Raw genomic sequence first — 17,871 nt, 5'->3', positions numbered from 1 at the left:
AATATGGCAAAATAGCTGTGCTAAAATGTTTACTACAACCCAAAAATAGAATAGTATAGAAGTGGGTAAGATAAACTGTACCAGAGTATCAGAGTGTCTCTGCAGCTTTCACTCTGTGATAAAATGCCATCAGCTACTCTGTCAGTGAGACGCGATCAAGTGTCTATTAATTCCAGTCTATTAGTTCCAGTCCATGGCATTGCCCTCACAATCCAAATGTCCTAGCATGGAACTGTAAAGGATTCTTACGTAACACACACAAGAGAAGCGGAATGTCAATGTAATGTTTTCGTTCACATATTCACATATCTTGATATTAATTAATGGCATTTTCTGGGTAAAACCCAAGACTAAGTACGTGTATGAACAATGTTCTTTTGAATAATCAGGTTTTGAATCAGATCCTCCAGCTAACAACACTGTAGCAGTCCCACATAAAAGGACAGTCACACATTTTATGGTTTCCAGTAGCAAAGCATGATGATGCCTCAGAAAAAGCCAGTGGGCAGACCACCCCAGAAACATCTCAGGCTTTACAAAACAAGCAGCAGCAAATCCTCGTGACAGCATCATCCAGCCTATCTATCAGTTGATAAAAGCAGAGAGGAGAACAAAGTTGTTGTGATAACAAGTTGTGCATTTTGTAACTAAGAGAGATTAGAAGGGCTGACATCCTGCAACAATATATACATTGGCAGCCAAAAGTTTGGAATAATGTACAGATTTTGCTATTATGGAAAGAAATGGGTACTTTTATTCACCAAAGTGGCAATCAACTGATCACAATGTATTAATGTCAGGACATTAATAACGTGAAAAATTACTATTACAATTTAAACTACTTCAAAGAGTTCTCATCAAAAAATCCTCCATGTGCAGCAATGACAGCTTTGCAGACCCTTGGCATTCTAGCTGTCAGTTTGTCCAGATACTCAGGTGACATTTCACCCCACGCTTCCTGTAGCACTTGCCATAGATGTGGCTGTCTCTTTACAATCTAGCTGATCCCACAAAAGCTCAATGGGATTAAGATCCATAACACTCTTTTCCAATGATCTGTTGTCTAATGTCTGTTTCTTTGTCCACTCTAACCTTTTCTTTTTGTTTTTCTGTTTCAAAAGTGGCTTTTTCTTTGCAATTCTTCCCATAAGGCCTGCACCCCTGAGTCTTGCACCTGAGTCTTCTCTTTACTGTTGTACATGAAACTTGTGTTGAGCGGGTAGACTTCAATGAAGCTGTCAGCTGAGGACATGCGAGGCGTCTATTTCTCAAACTAGAGACTCTGATGTACTTATCCTCTTGTTTAGTTGTACATCTGGCCTTACACATGTCTTTCTGTCCTTGTTAGAGCCAGTTGTCCTTTGTCAACTCCTTTGTCTTTGAAGACTGTAATGTACACCTTTGTATGAAATCTTCAGTTGTTTGGCAATTTCAAGCATTGTATAGCCTTCATTCCTCAAAACAATGATTGACTGATGAGTTTCTAGAGAAAGCTTTAACCTAATATTGACCTTAAGACATGCCAGTCTATTGCTTATTGTGGCAACTCAAAAACAAACACAAAGACAATGTTAAGCTTCATTTAACGAACCAAATAGCTTTCAACTGTGTTTGATATAATGGCAAGTGATTTTATAGTACCAAATTTGCAATTTAGCATGATTACTCAAGGATAAGGTGTTGGAGAGATGGCTACTGTAAATGGGGCCTGTCTATATTTTTACCAAAAATGACTTTTTTCAAATAGTGATGGTGCTGTTTTTACATCAGTAATGACCTGACTATAATTTGTGATCAGTTGAATGCCACTTTGGTGAATTAAAGTTCCAATTTCCTTCTGAAACAGCAAAATCTGTACATTATTCCAAACTTTTGCCACCAGGGTGTATGATTTCAGAGTTACAAAGTAGTGCTTCAAAACACGTGGAAAATCAGAACAGAAATGGCCATGACAAAAATGTATTCCAACCCAGCAACCAAATTCCTAAATTCCCATTTATGATACCTGAAACTGACAACATGCATTTACTGGATCTTAAATAATAACAGGACATACATTTATTAATTTTATATGTAATAACCTGTAACACACCGAAAACAATCTGTTTTGCAGTGCTTAACACCTTTAATCACGACTTTCCACAGACAACCGAAAGTCTCACAAAGCATATTTTTTTGTTTCTTCAGCATCACGAATTAAGGTAAAAATGTATATGAATGAATAAGGTAAAGTGTATATCATCAGTACTGTGACTGGTCACCACATGTTTTAAGGGTGCTTTCACTCCAGCACTTTTGGTGAGCACCCGGGTTCGAATTAAGTCAAAGTTCAGTTCGTTTGGATGATGTGATCGCTGTTTTCCGAATTTGGGTGCACACCCGTGAACCGCACCCAGGTCCGCTTGAAAAGGTGGTCTGGGGTATGATTCATGTGAACTCTGTTATGGTGCACTGCTGATATGAACACAATCGTACTAAATCACAGAAGTGAACCGCTTCTGATGACATATAATTCGCGTATTTGCAGGCTCCCGATCGCAATTATTGTGGTATAATGCTTTTCTCATACCTGCTTGTCTCCAAATAAATCCCCTTAAGAGAGCAGCTCACATACTTCACATCTCTTGCAATGCATCCGTGTGCTCATGGCAGACAAACGCTAACAATCTTCACATTGCACATTCAATGCATCCACGGGAGAAAAACACAAGTGTCATTCTGTTCATGGCAAGTTTTCATTGTAAATCCAAGGAGACAAACTTTAAAACTTCATTTACCACAGTGAGGTCTTCTTGAGTTGTATAATGAGGTAAGGGATGGGCAAGGAGGAGGCGGGAATCGGCTGAACAGTCAACAAAGTTTAATGGTAAACATACACTTAAACCAAAATAAAACTTAAGGACACACACACCGTGGCCGCATGTGTCTCTCTCTCTCGAACTGGCGCCTCCGGCCTGTCTTTATCCCCCTCCCAACTGATTAGCCCGATTCAGGGCCACACGGCCCGGCCCTGCCCTCCTCCTCTTCACACTCCTCCATCGCCTGACCCCGGCATGACGCACTCCCCTCCCTTCCTGGAGGCCATGCCTACCGGCAGATCTTCCCTGCCTTTCTGGAGCCCTGGTAGAGACAAGGGGAGGGAAAGGGGAGAAGGAAAGAGCGAGGCGGAGCAACAGAGAGAGAGAGAGAAAAACTTGCTCGCCAGTTCCCGGACACGATGTCGCCCGGTCCTCAACCACTCCTCCGCCCTCTGGCGGACGACAGCACGCTCCTCCCCTGGCGGATGGCAGCAAGCCCTCCGACCCTGGCGGACAGAACCGCTCCTCCCCTTTTTGGCGGACGGCAGAGGTTCCTTCGGCTCTCGGTGGCCAGCAGCAACCACTCCATCCCCAGGCAGACGGCCATGGATGCTCCTTTGGCGGACGGCAGTGGCAAGGACTCTGCGATAGCGCATCCCTCCTCCTTCCCGGATTTCGGCACCAATGTAATATATAAGGATGGGCAAGGAGGAGGTGGGAACCGGCTGAATAGTCAACGTAAGGTTAAATGATATAAATGAACTTAAAACAACAAAACAAAGATACACACAATGCGGCCACTTGTATCTCTCTCTCTCTCGAACTGGCGCCTCCAGCTATTCTTAATCACCCTCCCGGCTGATTAGCCCGATTTAGGGCTGGCCGTGTGTCCTCGTGGCCCGGCCCCGCCCTCCTCCTCGTCACACTCCTCCATCGCCCGACTCAGGTCGGGGAAACCCCCGACGTGACACACTACCCTCCCCTCCCTTCCTGGCCGTACCTGCCGGCAGGTCTTCCCTGCCTTTCTGGAGCCCTGGGAGGGAAAGAGCGAGGCGGAGCAACAGAGAGTGAAAGAGAGAGAAAAACTTGATCGCCGGTCCCCGGACATGCCGTCTGAACCAGCTGAACAGACAACGTAAAGTTTAATGATATAAATTAACTTAAAACAACATAAAACAAAGACACACAGACACACAACGTGGCCACGTGAATCTCTCTCTCTCTCTCAAACTAGTGCCTCCGGCTCATCTTTATCCCCCTACTAGCTGATTAGCCCGAGTCAGGGCCAACGTTTCCACACGGGCCGGTCCCACCCTCCACCTCATCACAAGTTGTTACTTAGGTAAACAGCTGCCGCTTGTACTCATGTTGATGACGTAATCAGACCGCGGATCGGACCTAAATAATATGATGTGAACAAACACCAGCAGGGGCAGCAGGAGGTGGAGAAAACAAACTCGGGTTCGGTGAAAGCACCCTAAATTTTTCATTATTTTTAAATCTCCTTTTAGATTTTTTGCAGTCCACTTAAATAGTCCTGTGGTGTGACAGATACATTTTTAAAAGTGCAAAAGTTCCATGTAGTCTATCAATTAGCAAAACGTTATAGAAAACTGAAAGCATTATAATTATGCAAATATATTATCTATCTATCTATCTATCTATCTATCTATATATATATATATATATATATATATATATATATATATATATATATATATATATATATCTATATATATATATTTATGCGTTGCGTTCAGTAATATTAATTGAGATATCTAGTGTTTACCTTGTGGATCTTGCTCCAGTCTCCTCAAATGTTCCTTTTTGCCCTTCATACTGTTGGACCAATGCTCGGACACTTAAGCAGGAGTTCTCCGTGTCCTCATCAGCACTACAACCACGACTGAGAGAACAAATACAGAGAGATTAGAAATGGTCAGAAACAGTTTCAAATTCTAGGAATGTTTGGGTGATCATGGATGTGGCACTGATCCATCAATGTTAAGCTAAACAGTTTGAGAACTCCAGAGGAATCTGCAAACTCACTATTAATATATACAGTACTGTGCAAAAGTTTTAGGCACTTAAGATGTTTCACAAAAATATTTGTCTTAAGATCATTATTTTTATCTTCAGCATTAGTGTGTCAATAGACAAAATACATTTTAGACTCCCAAACATTACTTTTGCAAACAGAAAAGATTAGAACAGAAGAACAGGGCGCTCTGCAAGAGATGGCATTGCCCCCAAAGAGCCCCTACTGAACATCGAGTCAGACTGGGATTACATGAAGAGATAGAAGCAACTGAGACAGCCAAAACAGAGAAAAGAACTGTGGCGAATTCTCCAAGAAACTTGGTACATCCTATCTGCCAACAACCAAGAAAAACAGTGTCCAGGTGTACCTAGGAGAATTGGGGCTGTTTTAAAGGCAAAGGTGGCCACACCAAATATTGATTTAGCATTTTTGTGTTTACTGGACTTTGTATTATGTTAACTGATAAATGAAAACTATTTATGGCATTATTTTTGAAGACATCCTCACTATGCAACATTTTTCACAAGTTCCTAAAACTTTTGCACAGTACTGTATATTTAATAATGCCAGCCTGTTTCAAGCTTTCTCCCTTGTGTAAACAACAATTTTCAAAGCTCTCAACAGGGCTACAGGCCACTAGACTTGACAGCAACGCATAAGTTCTGGATGAAACATAATTTGGTTTGCAGATCTGATTATCCATATGCCACCTTTTAGCCAAGCTGTAATACCCACATCCACTGCAAGAGGGCATTATTTCATCTGATGAGCAAGACTAATGGAACCTCTTACAGTGAGAAGGAGTCTGTGGTTCCACTTAATCTAGTTAAGAACAGTTCTCAAGCTACAGATCCCAACAGCAGCTATCAGGAGTCAGTTAGCTGAGATTTAGGCTCCATTCATATAATATATTTTACATACTAATTTGTATGTAAAACACCTTCCCTAAAGTAATGCACCATCTTTAGCTTATCTGCAAATAATCATAATCCTAATATTTCTTTCAGAGTATTTATGAAAATAAACAAAACTTTAAAAACTAGCACAGGAAGTTCTGGCATATAGGCTGTAAACTACTAGAGAGGGAAATGTGTATTGAGTGTGTCAAAAGGAGAAATAGGGGAGCATGATGCTCACTGTACCTGCTCCATTCTTGTCTTAGGTGAAAAACAGAGCGGCCTGGGCGAGAGGCATCCTGTGTGGCTGCTGCCAGTGCTGCTGCTGCATTCTGGGCCATTGCCATGGTGGAATGTGGTCTGTGATTGGCTGAGGAGCCAGTGGAACTCCTGCTTACAGCCCCCGCTCTTTGATTGGCTGATGCGGAGGGTTTAAAATGTGCAGCCAGGGCAAGAATGAGCCTCATGGCAGATTTGAGGTTCCCCTCCACAATGTCTTTGAAGACAGAGAAAAAGCAGATCTTAAATAAGTAGGTCTATCAGCTTAACTGTGATTAAGATGCTGCTTTGTAACTCACCCCTGGCAGAGGTTTGTGGCATTCGGATCCGTTTGGATGACACAAACTGCAGAACCTTTTCCACATTCTGCTTCTTCTCCAGGTCGTCCTGTGGCACATAGTGAATGCCATCGAGAAGCTCACCAGCTTGCCAAATAGATAGGACACATTCTTAATACGAAGGCTTATTATACAGGGACATTATAAATCTATAAATCTAATATGATGTACAGTACTACTAACTTTATATGAATGCCAGGAATTAGATTCAAGATATTATACAAATACTGTATGTATGTAGCTGAGCCCTGCACTTTAAACAGACATGTAAAGATTAATGTCATACTATGCAAAACAGCCTTACCCACTATCTCGATGAGGTGTGCAAGGACTACGCCATCTCTGAGATCCTGCCGTAGATCGCTCACAGGTTTCAGCCCTGGCTTCTTCCTCAGCTGTGCATTAACCCAAGACACATAGGCAGCCAGTTGTTGCTGGAAAGGCAAAATTTTCATACAAATGAGTTCAAACTTGGTCTTAAGTCTTATGCACCAAGGGCAAATAAAAAGCAGATACAAAGATTTGTTTAGTCCAATTATGGAATTCTGTATAAAGCATTTTAAAATCTGAATAAGAATCAAAATGAGCTTTACTGCCAAGTATGCTTACAGACACACAAGAAATTTGTCTTGGTGACAGAAGCATCCAGTGCACAGAAACATATGACAAACAAGAGACAAATATATCATAAACATCTTGGAGAACTTGCCGCAGTTCTAAGTATTCAGGCTGTCTCAGTTGCTTCTATCCCTTCATGTAATCACATACTAACTCAATGATGTTGAGATCCAGGCCCAGTGGGGGGCATATCTGTTGCAGGACTCCTTGTTCTACTCCTTATCTATTTGCAATATGAATGTTTGGAAATCTAAAATGGATATTTCCTATTGACACACTAAAGCAAAAGATATAAAATAACCATCTTAAGACAAATGTTTTTTGTGAAACATCTAATGTGCCTAAGACTTTTGCACAGTACTGTGTATGTGTGTGTATGTATACAGGGCTCAAGACTGTGACTAAAATGGTCGCAAATACGACCAAAAATAATTGATTGCAACAATAATTTAAAATCTAGTCGCAAATGATGACAGTCACAGGGTTGTGTGTGTTCATATACGTTTCGTTAGATATCATCTTGTGAGTTACTGAATACATCTTTAGAGTGCCAGTGTGATTCGCGCCGCTTTTCACCCGTTCTGTTGATGATATGAGCTCGCTGCACCACATGCAACAACAAACACAGTGTGGGAGAGTCGTAAACAAATGATTCTTTTGAATCAGGTCTTTTTCATGAATCACCCGAAAAGAACTGAGGGTTTGAACTCAAGTGCTCAGGTTCGCAGTTTGAATCAGATTCACTCAGCGAATCAGCTGTCAGTGAGCTCACAACTGGGAGTGCAGACATTTCAAAATAAGAGTTCCATGTGTATTTCGGGCTTCTATATAATGAAAAGTCCCGTATTGTTTACCACTTTTTTAACTGTACAATAAACTGCATCTGGGATTTCATTCAATTTGCACTCATGTAGTCTCTGTGTCTAAGTCATCCTGTAACAGTAAAGAACGACTAAGTCAATATTTAAAACAATTTATATACACTACCGATCAAAACATTTGAAACACTTGACTGAAATGTTTCTCATGATCTTAAAAATCTTTTGATCTGAAGGCGTATGCTTAAATGTTTGAAAATAGTTTTGTAGACAAAAATATAATTGTGCCACCATATTAATTTAATTCATTATAAAACTAAAATGTAATAAAAAATAAAACATTTTTTTTTACATTGATGACTTGGACCAAATAATAAAGAAAAGCAGCCAATAAGTGCCTAACATAGATGGAAACTCCTTCAATACTGTTTAAAAAGCATCCCAGGGTGATACCTCAAGAAGTTGGTTGAGAAAATGTCAAGAGCACATGTCTGCAAATTCTAGGCAAAGGGTGACTACTTTGAAGATGCTAAAATATAACAGTTTTGATTTATTTTGGATTTTGTTTAGTCACAACATAATTCCCATAGTTCCATTTATGTTATTCCATAGTTTTGATGACTTTACTATTATTCTAAAATGTGAAAAAGAAAATAATTATAATAAAGAATGAGTAAGTGTTTCAAAACTTTTGACCGGTAGTGAGTGTGTGTGTATATATAAATATATATATATATATATATATATAAAAAATGAATTACCATAGCTGCGTGGGAGTTTCGATTACAGCTGCTGAGAGAGTGACAGTAAATTTGGTATCTTCAGATCCACCTGCCTAATATTGTGTAGGTCCCCCTCATGCTGCCAAAACAGTGCCAGCCTGCATCTCAGAATAGCATTCTGAGATTATACTCTTCTCACCACAATTGTACAGAGCGGTTATCTGAGTTACTGTAGACTTTGTCAGTTCAAACCAGTCTGGCCATTCTCTGTTGACCTCTCTCATCAACAAGGCGTTTCCATCCACAGAACTGCCCCTCACTGGATGTGTTTTTGGCACCATTCGGAGTAAACTCTAGAGACTGTTGTGCGTGAAAATCCCAGGAGATCAGCAGTTACAGAAATACTCAAACTAGCCCAAACGGGCACCAAAATCATCCATGCATTTATCTAATCAGCCAATCGTATGGCAGCAGTGCAGTGCATAAAATCATGCAGATACGGGTCAGAAGCTTCAGTTAATGTTCACATCAACCATCAAAATGGGGAAAAAAATGTATATCAGTGGTTTGGACCGTCGCATGATTGTTGGTGCCAGACGGGCTGGTTTGAGTATTTCTGTAACTGCTGATCTCCTGGGATTTTCACACACAACAGTCTCTAGAGTTTACTCCGAATGGTGCCAAAAACAAAAACCATCCAGTGAGAGGCAGTTCTGCGGATGGAAATGCCTTGTTGATGAGAGAGGTCAACAGAAAATGGCCAGAATGGTTCAAACTGACAAAGTCTACGGTAACTCAGATAACCGCTCTGTACAAATTTGGTGAGAAGTATAGCATCTCAGACTGCTATTTTGAGATGCGGGCTGGCGCTGTTTTGGCGGCACGAGGGAGACCTACACAATATTAGGCAGGTGGTTTTAATGTTGTGGCTGATCGGTGTGTATATATATATATATATATATATATATATATATATATATGAAGAGGCATTAAGGCAGGAATTCTAGAGCTACACAGTGTTTATCAAAAAAACTAGTCTACCTATGCAGTAAATCCACAAATGTTTGCTTATTAGGACTAAATGCATCATGAATCATAAGACTAAATGCAGCCACAGTCACTGTATAACTCATCTACTCTAATAAGGCATTATTAGCCTTCATGTTTCTCAGACCACTTCTCAACATTCACTATTCAAACAAAGTTGTCTGGGTCAAAAATGTTCCTGTGATATTCTTTGACGCTTTAATATCACTCTATATAATTCAGTTCAGGCTGTTAAGCTGCATATGTTTCCATTAGTGCTGACAGTGGAGAGGTCACAAAGGGTGTGTCCATGTTGATGCCCACTATGATATCTGCTGTCAAAATAACTTTTTTCCTCATCGATCAAGGTGCACCTGCTCTGACAGGGCAAATCCCTGGCCATTCACCAAGGCTGGTCAGCATCACCCGGGTACAACAGCGTGGATTAGACAGACTTGCATTTTCTCTGCCTTGTCACAAAGGGAGAGCTTAACTCCCCACACTCACGCTACAAGTAGGAACATATATAGACTGTAGTGAGACAGTGAGGATTGCCACATTTTTAGCCCCTGGCAAATGTACTGCACACTGAAATGTGCTTTTTTTAAATGCAGAAGAATGTTGGGAGGGTGAGGGAAAAATACATCAGGTAGAAAAATATTTTCTTGGGAGCTGAAGCATGTAGGTTAATTGTTTATATGTTAAAATACTTTCTTCTATCCCAGTTTAATTTGCAGAGACATCTATAAGTAAGTTCCATTTAAATTAGCTACTATGCAGGACAAACTGCGGGGAACCTTTACTGGCCTCAAACTCCGATATATCGGTTTTACTGATCAATCAGAGCTGATAGTTACCTTTTGGAACTATTGGTTATCTGCTAAATCTATGCTGATAGTTTTTCTTTTTTTTTTTATTCCTCATCAACAAACCTCATCTGGTGAAATATATACTATACATATAAACTCTTCATTTGATGAATATATAGGCTATAAAAAGCTTAATTTGGTAAATACTTAAATATAGAGCATTCTAAAGTAGCCATGTCTCTCTCATTTCAAAATAAGAGACCCCAGTGTATTTTGGATTTGTTTATAGGGCTGAAATGATTAGTCGACGTTATCAACAATGTCGACAACAAAAAATTGTCGTCAAAAATTTTCATTGTTGAATAGTCGTTTGATCTCATTTAACGTAACATGAGATCACATTAAACTCTAATGATGACATGCAAGAGCAGCACTGCAGCTCGCGCCTGACTGAGGAGAGGAAGAAAATATAGCTCACAGTCCAGATGCACTCTGAACTTTCCAAACAGCTTCAGATGTAGATCGCAAAGTATGCAAAAAAACAAAAAACAAAAAAAAAAATCAGCCAATTAATTGCTTATTGGCTTTTTCCACCACCTTTGATATCGTTATCGGCAAAATCCACTATTGGTCGATCTCTACTCCCAACCAGTGTTTAATAAAGTGTGCCATAGTTTGTAACAAAACTTAATAATGAAAAACACACACCCCAAAAATCAAGAAAATAAAAAGAGCTCTACATTTTTTCATGAGAAACCTTCATGCACCAACTGTGCATAGTAGCGTTTATTGATTTGCCACACAGTGGGCTTGCTAGCACAATGCTCTAACAGTTCCCCAGAGTGACAAGTGTCCCAGTGAAAATAGCTAACACAGAGAGCTTTTCAGCACAGATCCACTGTCAGATGCTGACTATGCTGTAAAATCGGAAGGTAGCAATAGCTCTGTGCAGCCAGCTGTATAAATGAGCTGTCTGTTCCCACAGCGACCCTACATAGATGGATATCTCCATCACTGGAGCCTGCCACTATACTGCATTCTCACCTTACTGTAGGTGAACCTGAAATATCTTCAGGGGATATATAGGGATTGAGACAGCTGGGATCATAACAAAAAATCTATAATGGTTTGAGAACAGCACTTGACTCGTTTAATGGTTATGGCCAGAGGGCAGGCAGATGCAAACACACTGAGTGTTAGGTAATGTTACAAAGGCATGCCTGAAGATAATGCACAATGTTATAGAAAAAGCACTTACCACCACTTCTAAGAGCAGTGCGAGGTATAAGGTAATCACTGTAGGGTTAAAAGTAGAGGGGTAAAAGTAAGCACAGTTGACCTAAAACTTAAAGTTCACTCGCCATGTTGTTCCAAACCCATATGTCTTTCTTCCTTCTGTGGAACATAAAAGGAGATATTTAGGTAGAATGTTAGGGACTGACAGCCTCAGTATTCACATAAATTGCATCTTTTTTACATACAATGAAAGTGAATGGCGACTGAGCCTGACATTTAGACTAACAACTCCTTTTTTGTTCCACAGAAGAAATAAAGCCATACAGACATCATTTGGAACAACACATCAGTGGTAAATGACAAAATATAAATTTTTGGGTGAACTATCCCTTTTAAGGACAGTAGGGACCTCAATATACTTCCAGAGAAGTTCTTATTCTTTCTTTGTTAAGGGGTAAAAAGAAGTTCTAAACAGCCAAGCAACAGTATACTGTTTGCGAACATTCAGACACTGGCCACACCAGTGTGGGAGGCATTTAGAAGTACTTAAATATGAAGACGCTACATATAAACCTTAAATAATGTGACATTAAAATCAGTTATCAATGACTTTATGCCTCATTCTTTAAGTAGAATTCACATAAGGTCAGTAAAAGAAGCTGTTTTAACCACTCTATGATGAAATAAAGTAATGTATATGCAGTAGAAAAAGTTTAATTTGTCTTGTTTACATTTTGAATTCATGTTGCTAATGCGCTAACACGCTATTTGTGCCTTAATATGCGCCGATCACACTCTGTTATTGTAATGTATGATGACACTGATACTTGTGCAAAGATCAGTGTATAAAAGTGTTAATGTTCAGAATAAAGACAAATGAATGATGATAGGCTTACTTTGGGCAGATGTGTAAATGGCTTTCACTGCAGATGGCACATGAGTGAATGGGCACTTGAGAGAATTTGAGTAGATTTGATTTCTTCTGTGGACTTAAAATCGCATGAGATGGTCTTGGAAAATTTCTCTACATGAATGATCGTACAGATGTAGGTAAATCTGCACCAGCTCGCTAATAACACTACACGCGGGTGTGTACTTGTTGACTGATTTTGACTGACTGAACAACATAAACAGAATGAGCTGTCGGCATCAAGGTAGCTGGAGCTTCAGGTCACACCTACCGATGATGTGGACCAATGCAAGAAAGAAGGTGTTAAGCAGTCGGTTAGAAGTTTTCCAAAAAGTTCGCCCAAGCGAGCTGTTACTAACCACCGAAAGGAACGCAAGAACACCGTCTTTCTGGCCATTTCTAAATGACGTCACATCCGTTCGTTCTTCGATTTCGTATGAAGTACATTTGGGACTTTACAGTATTTCCTGAATATAGTAATATGAGAAATAACTCAGTTTCTTTAAAAAAATAAAATAAAAACCTTGTAGATTATTATTTTATTATAATGAAAATCTAATGGAACTAATTGGTTGCCATTTCTAATACATATCAGAGGAAGCATAGCAGACAGCTGATTACACACTGTATTCTGCATAGTGACTGACTATGTATCAAAACATCTCTCCAAAATTGTTGTCAAGATAGTCAGCTCACTAATTATATATAGCTCCGGAAAAAATTAAGAGACCACTGCAAAACTATTATTTTTTCTGGTTTTTAGGTGTGGTTTGAGTAAAATGAACATTTTTGACTTTATTGTATAAAGTACTGACAACATTTCTCCCAAATTCCAAATATAAATTTTGTCATTTAGAGCATTTATTTGCAGAAAATGAAAACTGTTCAAAATAAATAAATAAATAAATAAAATAAAATGCAGTGTTATCAGACCTCAAATAATTTAAAGAAAACAAGTTCATATTAATTTTTAAACAACACAATACTAATGTTTTAACTTCAGAAATCAATATTTGGTGGAATAACCCTGAAACATCCCCAGATCATCACCGATCCTCCACCTGGTCATCTAATGGTTAGACAGAGACCTGGAGAGACCTTCAAGCCACAGTGCCTCGCACACACTGTGAAATTTGAATATGAAAATTATAAATGAATATGAACTTGTTTTCTATGCATTATTTGAGGTCTGAAAACACTGCATCTTTTTTGTTATTTTGAGCAGTTGTCATTTTCTGCAAATAAATGCTCTAAATGACAATATTTCTTATTTGGAATTTGGGAGAAATGTTGTCAGTACTTTATAGAATACAAAAACTTTCATTTGACTCAAAAACATACCTAAATCCAGAGAAACTGATAATTTTGCAGTGGTCTCTTAATTTTTTCTGGAGCTGTATATAACACTCATTGACCACTTTATTAGGTACACCTGTTCACCTACTTATTCATGCGATTATCTAATCATCCAATCATGTGGCAGCAGTGCAATGCATCAAATTATGCAGATATGGGTCAGGAACGTGTCAGATACTGGTGCCAGACGGTCTGGTTTGAGTATTTATGTAACTGCTGATCTCCTGGGATTTTCACACAAAACTGTCTATACAGTTTACTCAGAATGGTGCCAAAAACAAAAAACATCCAGTAAGCGGTAGTTTTGCGGATGGAAACGCCTTGTTGATGAGAGAGTTCAATGCAGAATGGCCAGACTGGTTCGAGCTGACAGAAAGGCTACGGTAACTCAGATAACCACTCTGTACTATTGTAGTGAGCAGAATAGCATCTCAGAATGCACAACATGTCGAACCTTGAGGCAAATGGGCTACAACAGAAGACCACGTCCAGTTTCACATTTGTCAGCCAAGAACAGAAAGCTGAGGCTGCAGTGGGCTCAGGCTCATCAAAACTGAACAGTTAAAGACTGGAAAAACATAGCCTGGTCTGATGAATCTCGATTTCTGGTGAGGTACACAGATGATAGGCCCACTGCAGCCTTAACTTTCTGTTCTTGGCTGACATAAGTGGAACCCGATGTGGTCTTCTGCTGTTGCAGCCCATCTGCCTCAAGGTTCGACGTGCTGTGCATTCTGAGATGCTATTCTGCTTACTACAATTGTACAGAGTGGTCATCTGAGTTACCGTAGATGTTTTTGCCACCATTCTGGGTAAACTCTAGAGACTGTTGTGCATGAAAATCCTAGGAGATCAGCAGTTACAGAAATACTCAAACCAGCCCGTCTGGCACCAAAAATTAAGCCATGGTTGAAATCAATGAGATCACATTTTTTCCCCATTCTGATGGTTGATGTGAACATTACTGAAGCTCCTGACCCATATCTGAATGATTTTATGCACTGCACCGCTGCCACACGATTGGCACACACTGATTAGATTATTGCATGAATAAGTAAGTGTACAGGTGTACCTAATAATGTGGTTGGTGAGTGTATATGAATATCAGTATATCAATTATCGTATTGGTAGCAATGTGTAGCCCATTGTTTTACAGCCTTTTGGATTATCCAATATTACTGACATTTTACTTTTTACAGAAACTATCGCCTTCTCCATGGTCGTTATTTCGGATGTGCGCTCTAAAATTTCTGTTTACGAAGACATGGACTGTAAAAACTAACGTATACAGTAAAGTGACACGAATGAATTAAAGATATGCAAAAGAACCTAGCAACTGAATGCCGACGCATTGTTTACAGGAGTTTCATGCGTAAAACGCCTAGTATATTGCGACATTTTAAGACAAGACAACTTTTTTTTTTATTAAGTCAGCACATCGCAAAACGTGAATGACTGACTGATGTGGCTAAAACGGAAAAGAATGCACGTGTAAACAGAATAACGGTGACAAATCGAGTACCTCATTTGGACCCTCCTGGAGCACGTCAAGGATATTTCCTTTAGACAGGGATGCGATCATTCTTCTGACGTCTCATCAAGTTAAGAGGAGCACGAGGGCAGAAATGTTAACGTCCTTGGTCAGACAGACCGTTTTAACCGCATATCGGAGGAGCCGAGGTAAACAAAGGGAGGTACAGAAAACACCTCAGCCAAGGCGATGGCCATATGTGCCAGCCCGTTAGCTCACTAGACGTGTAACAGGATACAGGGTGGATTGAGATGAGGAGAGGTTATGCGCATGCGCCTGCTCCACGGTCGTTATGGCGACGCTTCAGCTCACGTTATCTTATGAGTTGTAATATAGCTGTCTTCAATGTTAGTTGAAATATTGTGTGGAAGTACAATGCATGTTATACTCATTCTAATTTAAATGAATACTTTTACGTTAATTAAAAAAACGAAATTAATATTAAAACTCTTTGACTGTATAACACAGTAGATGTGCTCTAGCCTGAATAGCACTACGTCCTGTATTCCCTCTATTTAAAAAGCCAACTAACAGCACAAATAAAAACAATGTAAAAATCATAATGTGAAATCTGACATATGCAGTTTACTCTAAAGCCCCATTAGACCACATCCTTCCTGCCTGCCACTTGCTTCCTGCTTCTGCCTCACTTCACAATATCTATGTTTATGGACTTTTACTAAAAATATTAACAAAAAAAAAAAAAAAACATTATTATTAAAAAAAAAAAAAAATTAACAACTGACATTTTGTTATTTTAAAGTTGTAAGTGTTGCTATTTTATTTCAAAAGGATTAGGTACATAATAGTTCTCATTGGTTAGCATGCTTGTCTCTGCAATGTAACATTAAGCCATGGGTCTGACAGGTAAAAACTTGTTACACCCTATTGGTCAAGTTCATATATGTTAAGTATACCACAATCATTTTAGAGGTAACTGTTTACCTGACAGTGTCAGAAATTAAGTTTTACATTAAGAGGCAATATTTGCCCCCTGGATATGATTTCAGGGGCATTTTTACCTTTATGACTGCATATTTTTCCTATCCATTTAAAACAGTCAAATTGTTTATGTCAAATATGTTAATCAATTATTTAATAGATATTCTGAAGACTGAATATTTATAACTTCTTACCTTAAGAATTAAATTCAAGCAACTCATATTTATGCCATAGTATATAAAAAAAAAATCATTGGTTGTTGTCATTCATGCATTTTTTCACTGAGCTCTAAGATCAATCAACAGCATTTGTAGCATAATGTTGATTACCACAAAAAATAATTGCAATTTGTCCGTCATTTTCTTTATAAAAAAAAAAAAAAAAAAAGAATCAAAACTCAGTCATAGTGAGACACTTACAATGGAAGTGAATGGAGCCAATTTTTGGAGGGTTTAAAGGCAGAAATGTGAAGCTTATAATTTTATAAAAGCACTTTTAAAACTCATGTATAATTTGAGCTGTAAAGTTGATTAAATAGTCGTTTTTACAGTAATTTTAGGGTTTGTTGACATTACATTGTCATGGCAACAAAGTTGTAAAATTGGCTATAACTTTACACAGAAAAGGTTAGTTAGTGATTTTATTATACTAAAATCATGTTAACACACAAATATAGTTTATGTCTTGAGGCTATACTTTTAAAATTGTGAGTATTTTTACCATAACCGATTGACTCACATTCACTTCCATTGTAAGAGCCTCACTTGAACACAAATTTTTGCTTTTAAGAAAAGGAGGGAATAGTCAAAATACATTTTTGTGGTAATCAATATTTTGCCACAAACGCTGTCGCTTGATCTTTACTTGTATTGAACCCGGAATATTCCTTTAATTTCTGACCCTGATTCACAAGCATGCGCATTAATGATAAAGACCAAGAGTGAATTCCTCCCACCCAATGTGCCGACTGCTCAAACTTTATAACTTGCTTTAGAGTTTACATTACTAGGTCAATAAGATGTAGTCTAAAATACCACTATCAAGATGACATACTGATATACTGTGGCACAAAAGATTTGAAATGACATTTCAAGTATAAATCATTATGATTAAAGTACTCTTGACCACCATATAATTATTTTCTAACAGGATAACCTTTCATCCAATCATAAATCCAATGGTTTTCAGGCTTTTTCTGTATTGATTTTCCAGTTATAACACTGTGCTGAGAGTAGGGTTGCCACCCGTCCAGGATTTTCCAAGATCGTTCCGTTTTTTTGGCCATCTGTTCTGGAAAAATTAAATTCCATTCTGGGACACAAAAAGTCCCAGAATTTCAATCTTTTCCCAACAAGGTCACACATATGAACCCTTATTTATAAGCACACTATATACAATGAGGAGAATCAAACACATTCTCATATGAATCTTAAGAAAGTCTGATTAATTTTAGTGAACTGGTTTGCTCGGATGACTGAGATTGAGATTTTTCACTTTTGTGAGAACAATCCTTTAAACTTTAGTCTACTTATTATAATGCTTTAATGTTCT

The 17,871-nt window shown here is 38.8% G+C and overlaps 1 protein-coding gene across 2 annotated transcripts in view; it reads right to left on the bottom strand.

Annotated features, from left to right (window-relative positions):
* dixdc1b (DIX domain containing 1b) overlaps positions 1-15,622 on the bottom strand; it is a 45,433-nt gene extending 29,811 nt beyond the window's left edge. The window contains exons 1-6 of one of the 2 annotated variants that reach the window (XM_051678389.1): positions 15,370-15,622; positions 11,604-11,740; positions 6,657-6,786; positions 6,314-6,439; positions 5,982-6,231; positions 4,588-4,704 (exon numbers count right to left, since the gene is read on the bottom strand). In XM_051678389.1, the coding sequence (XP_051534349.1) occupies positions 4,588-4,704; positions 5,982-6,231; positions 6,314-6,335 (389 nt within the window). In that variant the 5' untranslated portion in view covers positions 6,336-6,439; positions 6,657-6,786; positions 11,604-11,740; positions 15,370-15,622. The remainder of the gene's footprint in view (positions 1-4,587; positions 4,705-5,981; positions 6,232-6,313; positions 6,440-6,656; positions 6,787-11,603; positions 11,741-15,369) is intronic. The other variant, XM_051678388.1, reaches the window with a different exon arrangement.
* Between the last annotated feature and the right edge of the window lie 2,249 nt (positions 15,623-17,871).

Source organism: Myxocyprinus asiaticus, chromosome 38 (assembly GCF_019703515.2).
Source record: "Myxocyprinus asiaticus isolate MX2 ecotype Aquarium Trade chromosome 38, UBuf_Myxa_2, whole genome shotgun sequence".
Taxonomy (NCBI): Eukaryota; Metazoa; Chordata; class Actinopteri; order Cypriniformes; family Catostomidae; genus Myxocyprinus; species Myxocyprinus asiaticus.
The sequence above is the reverse complement of the archived record's forward strand: the minus strand, read 5'-3'. Positions and strand labels throughout refer to the sequence as shown.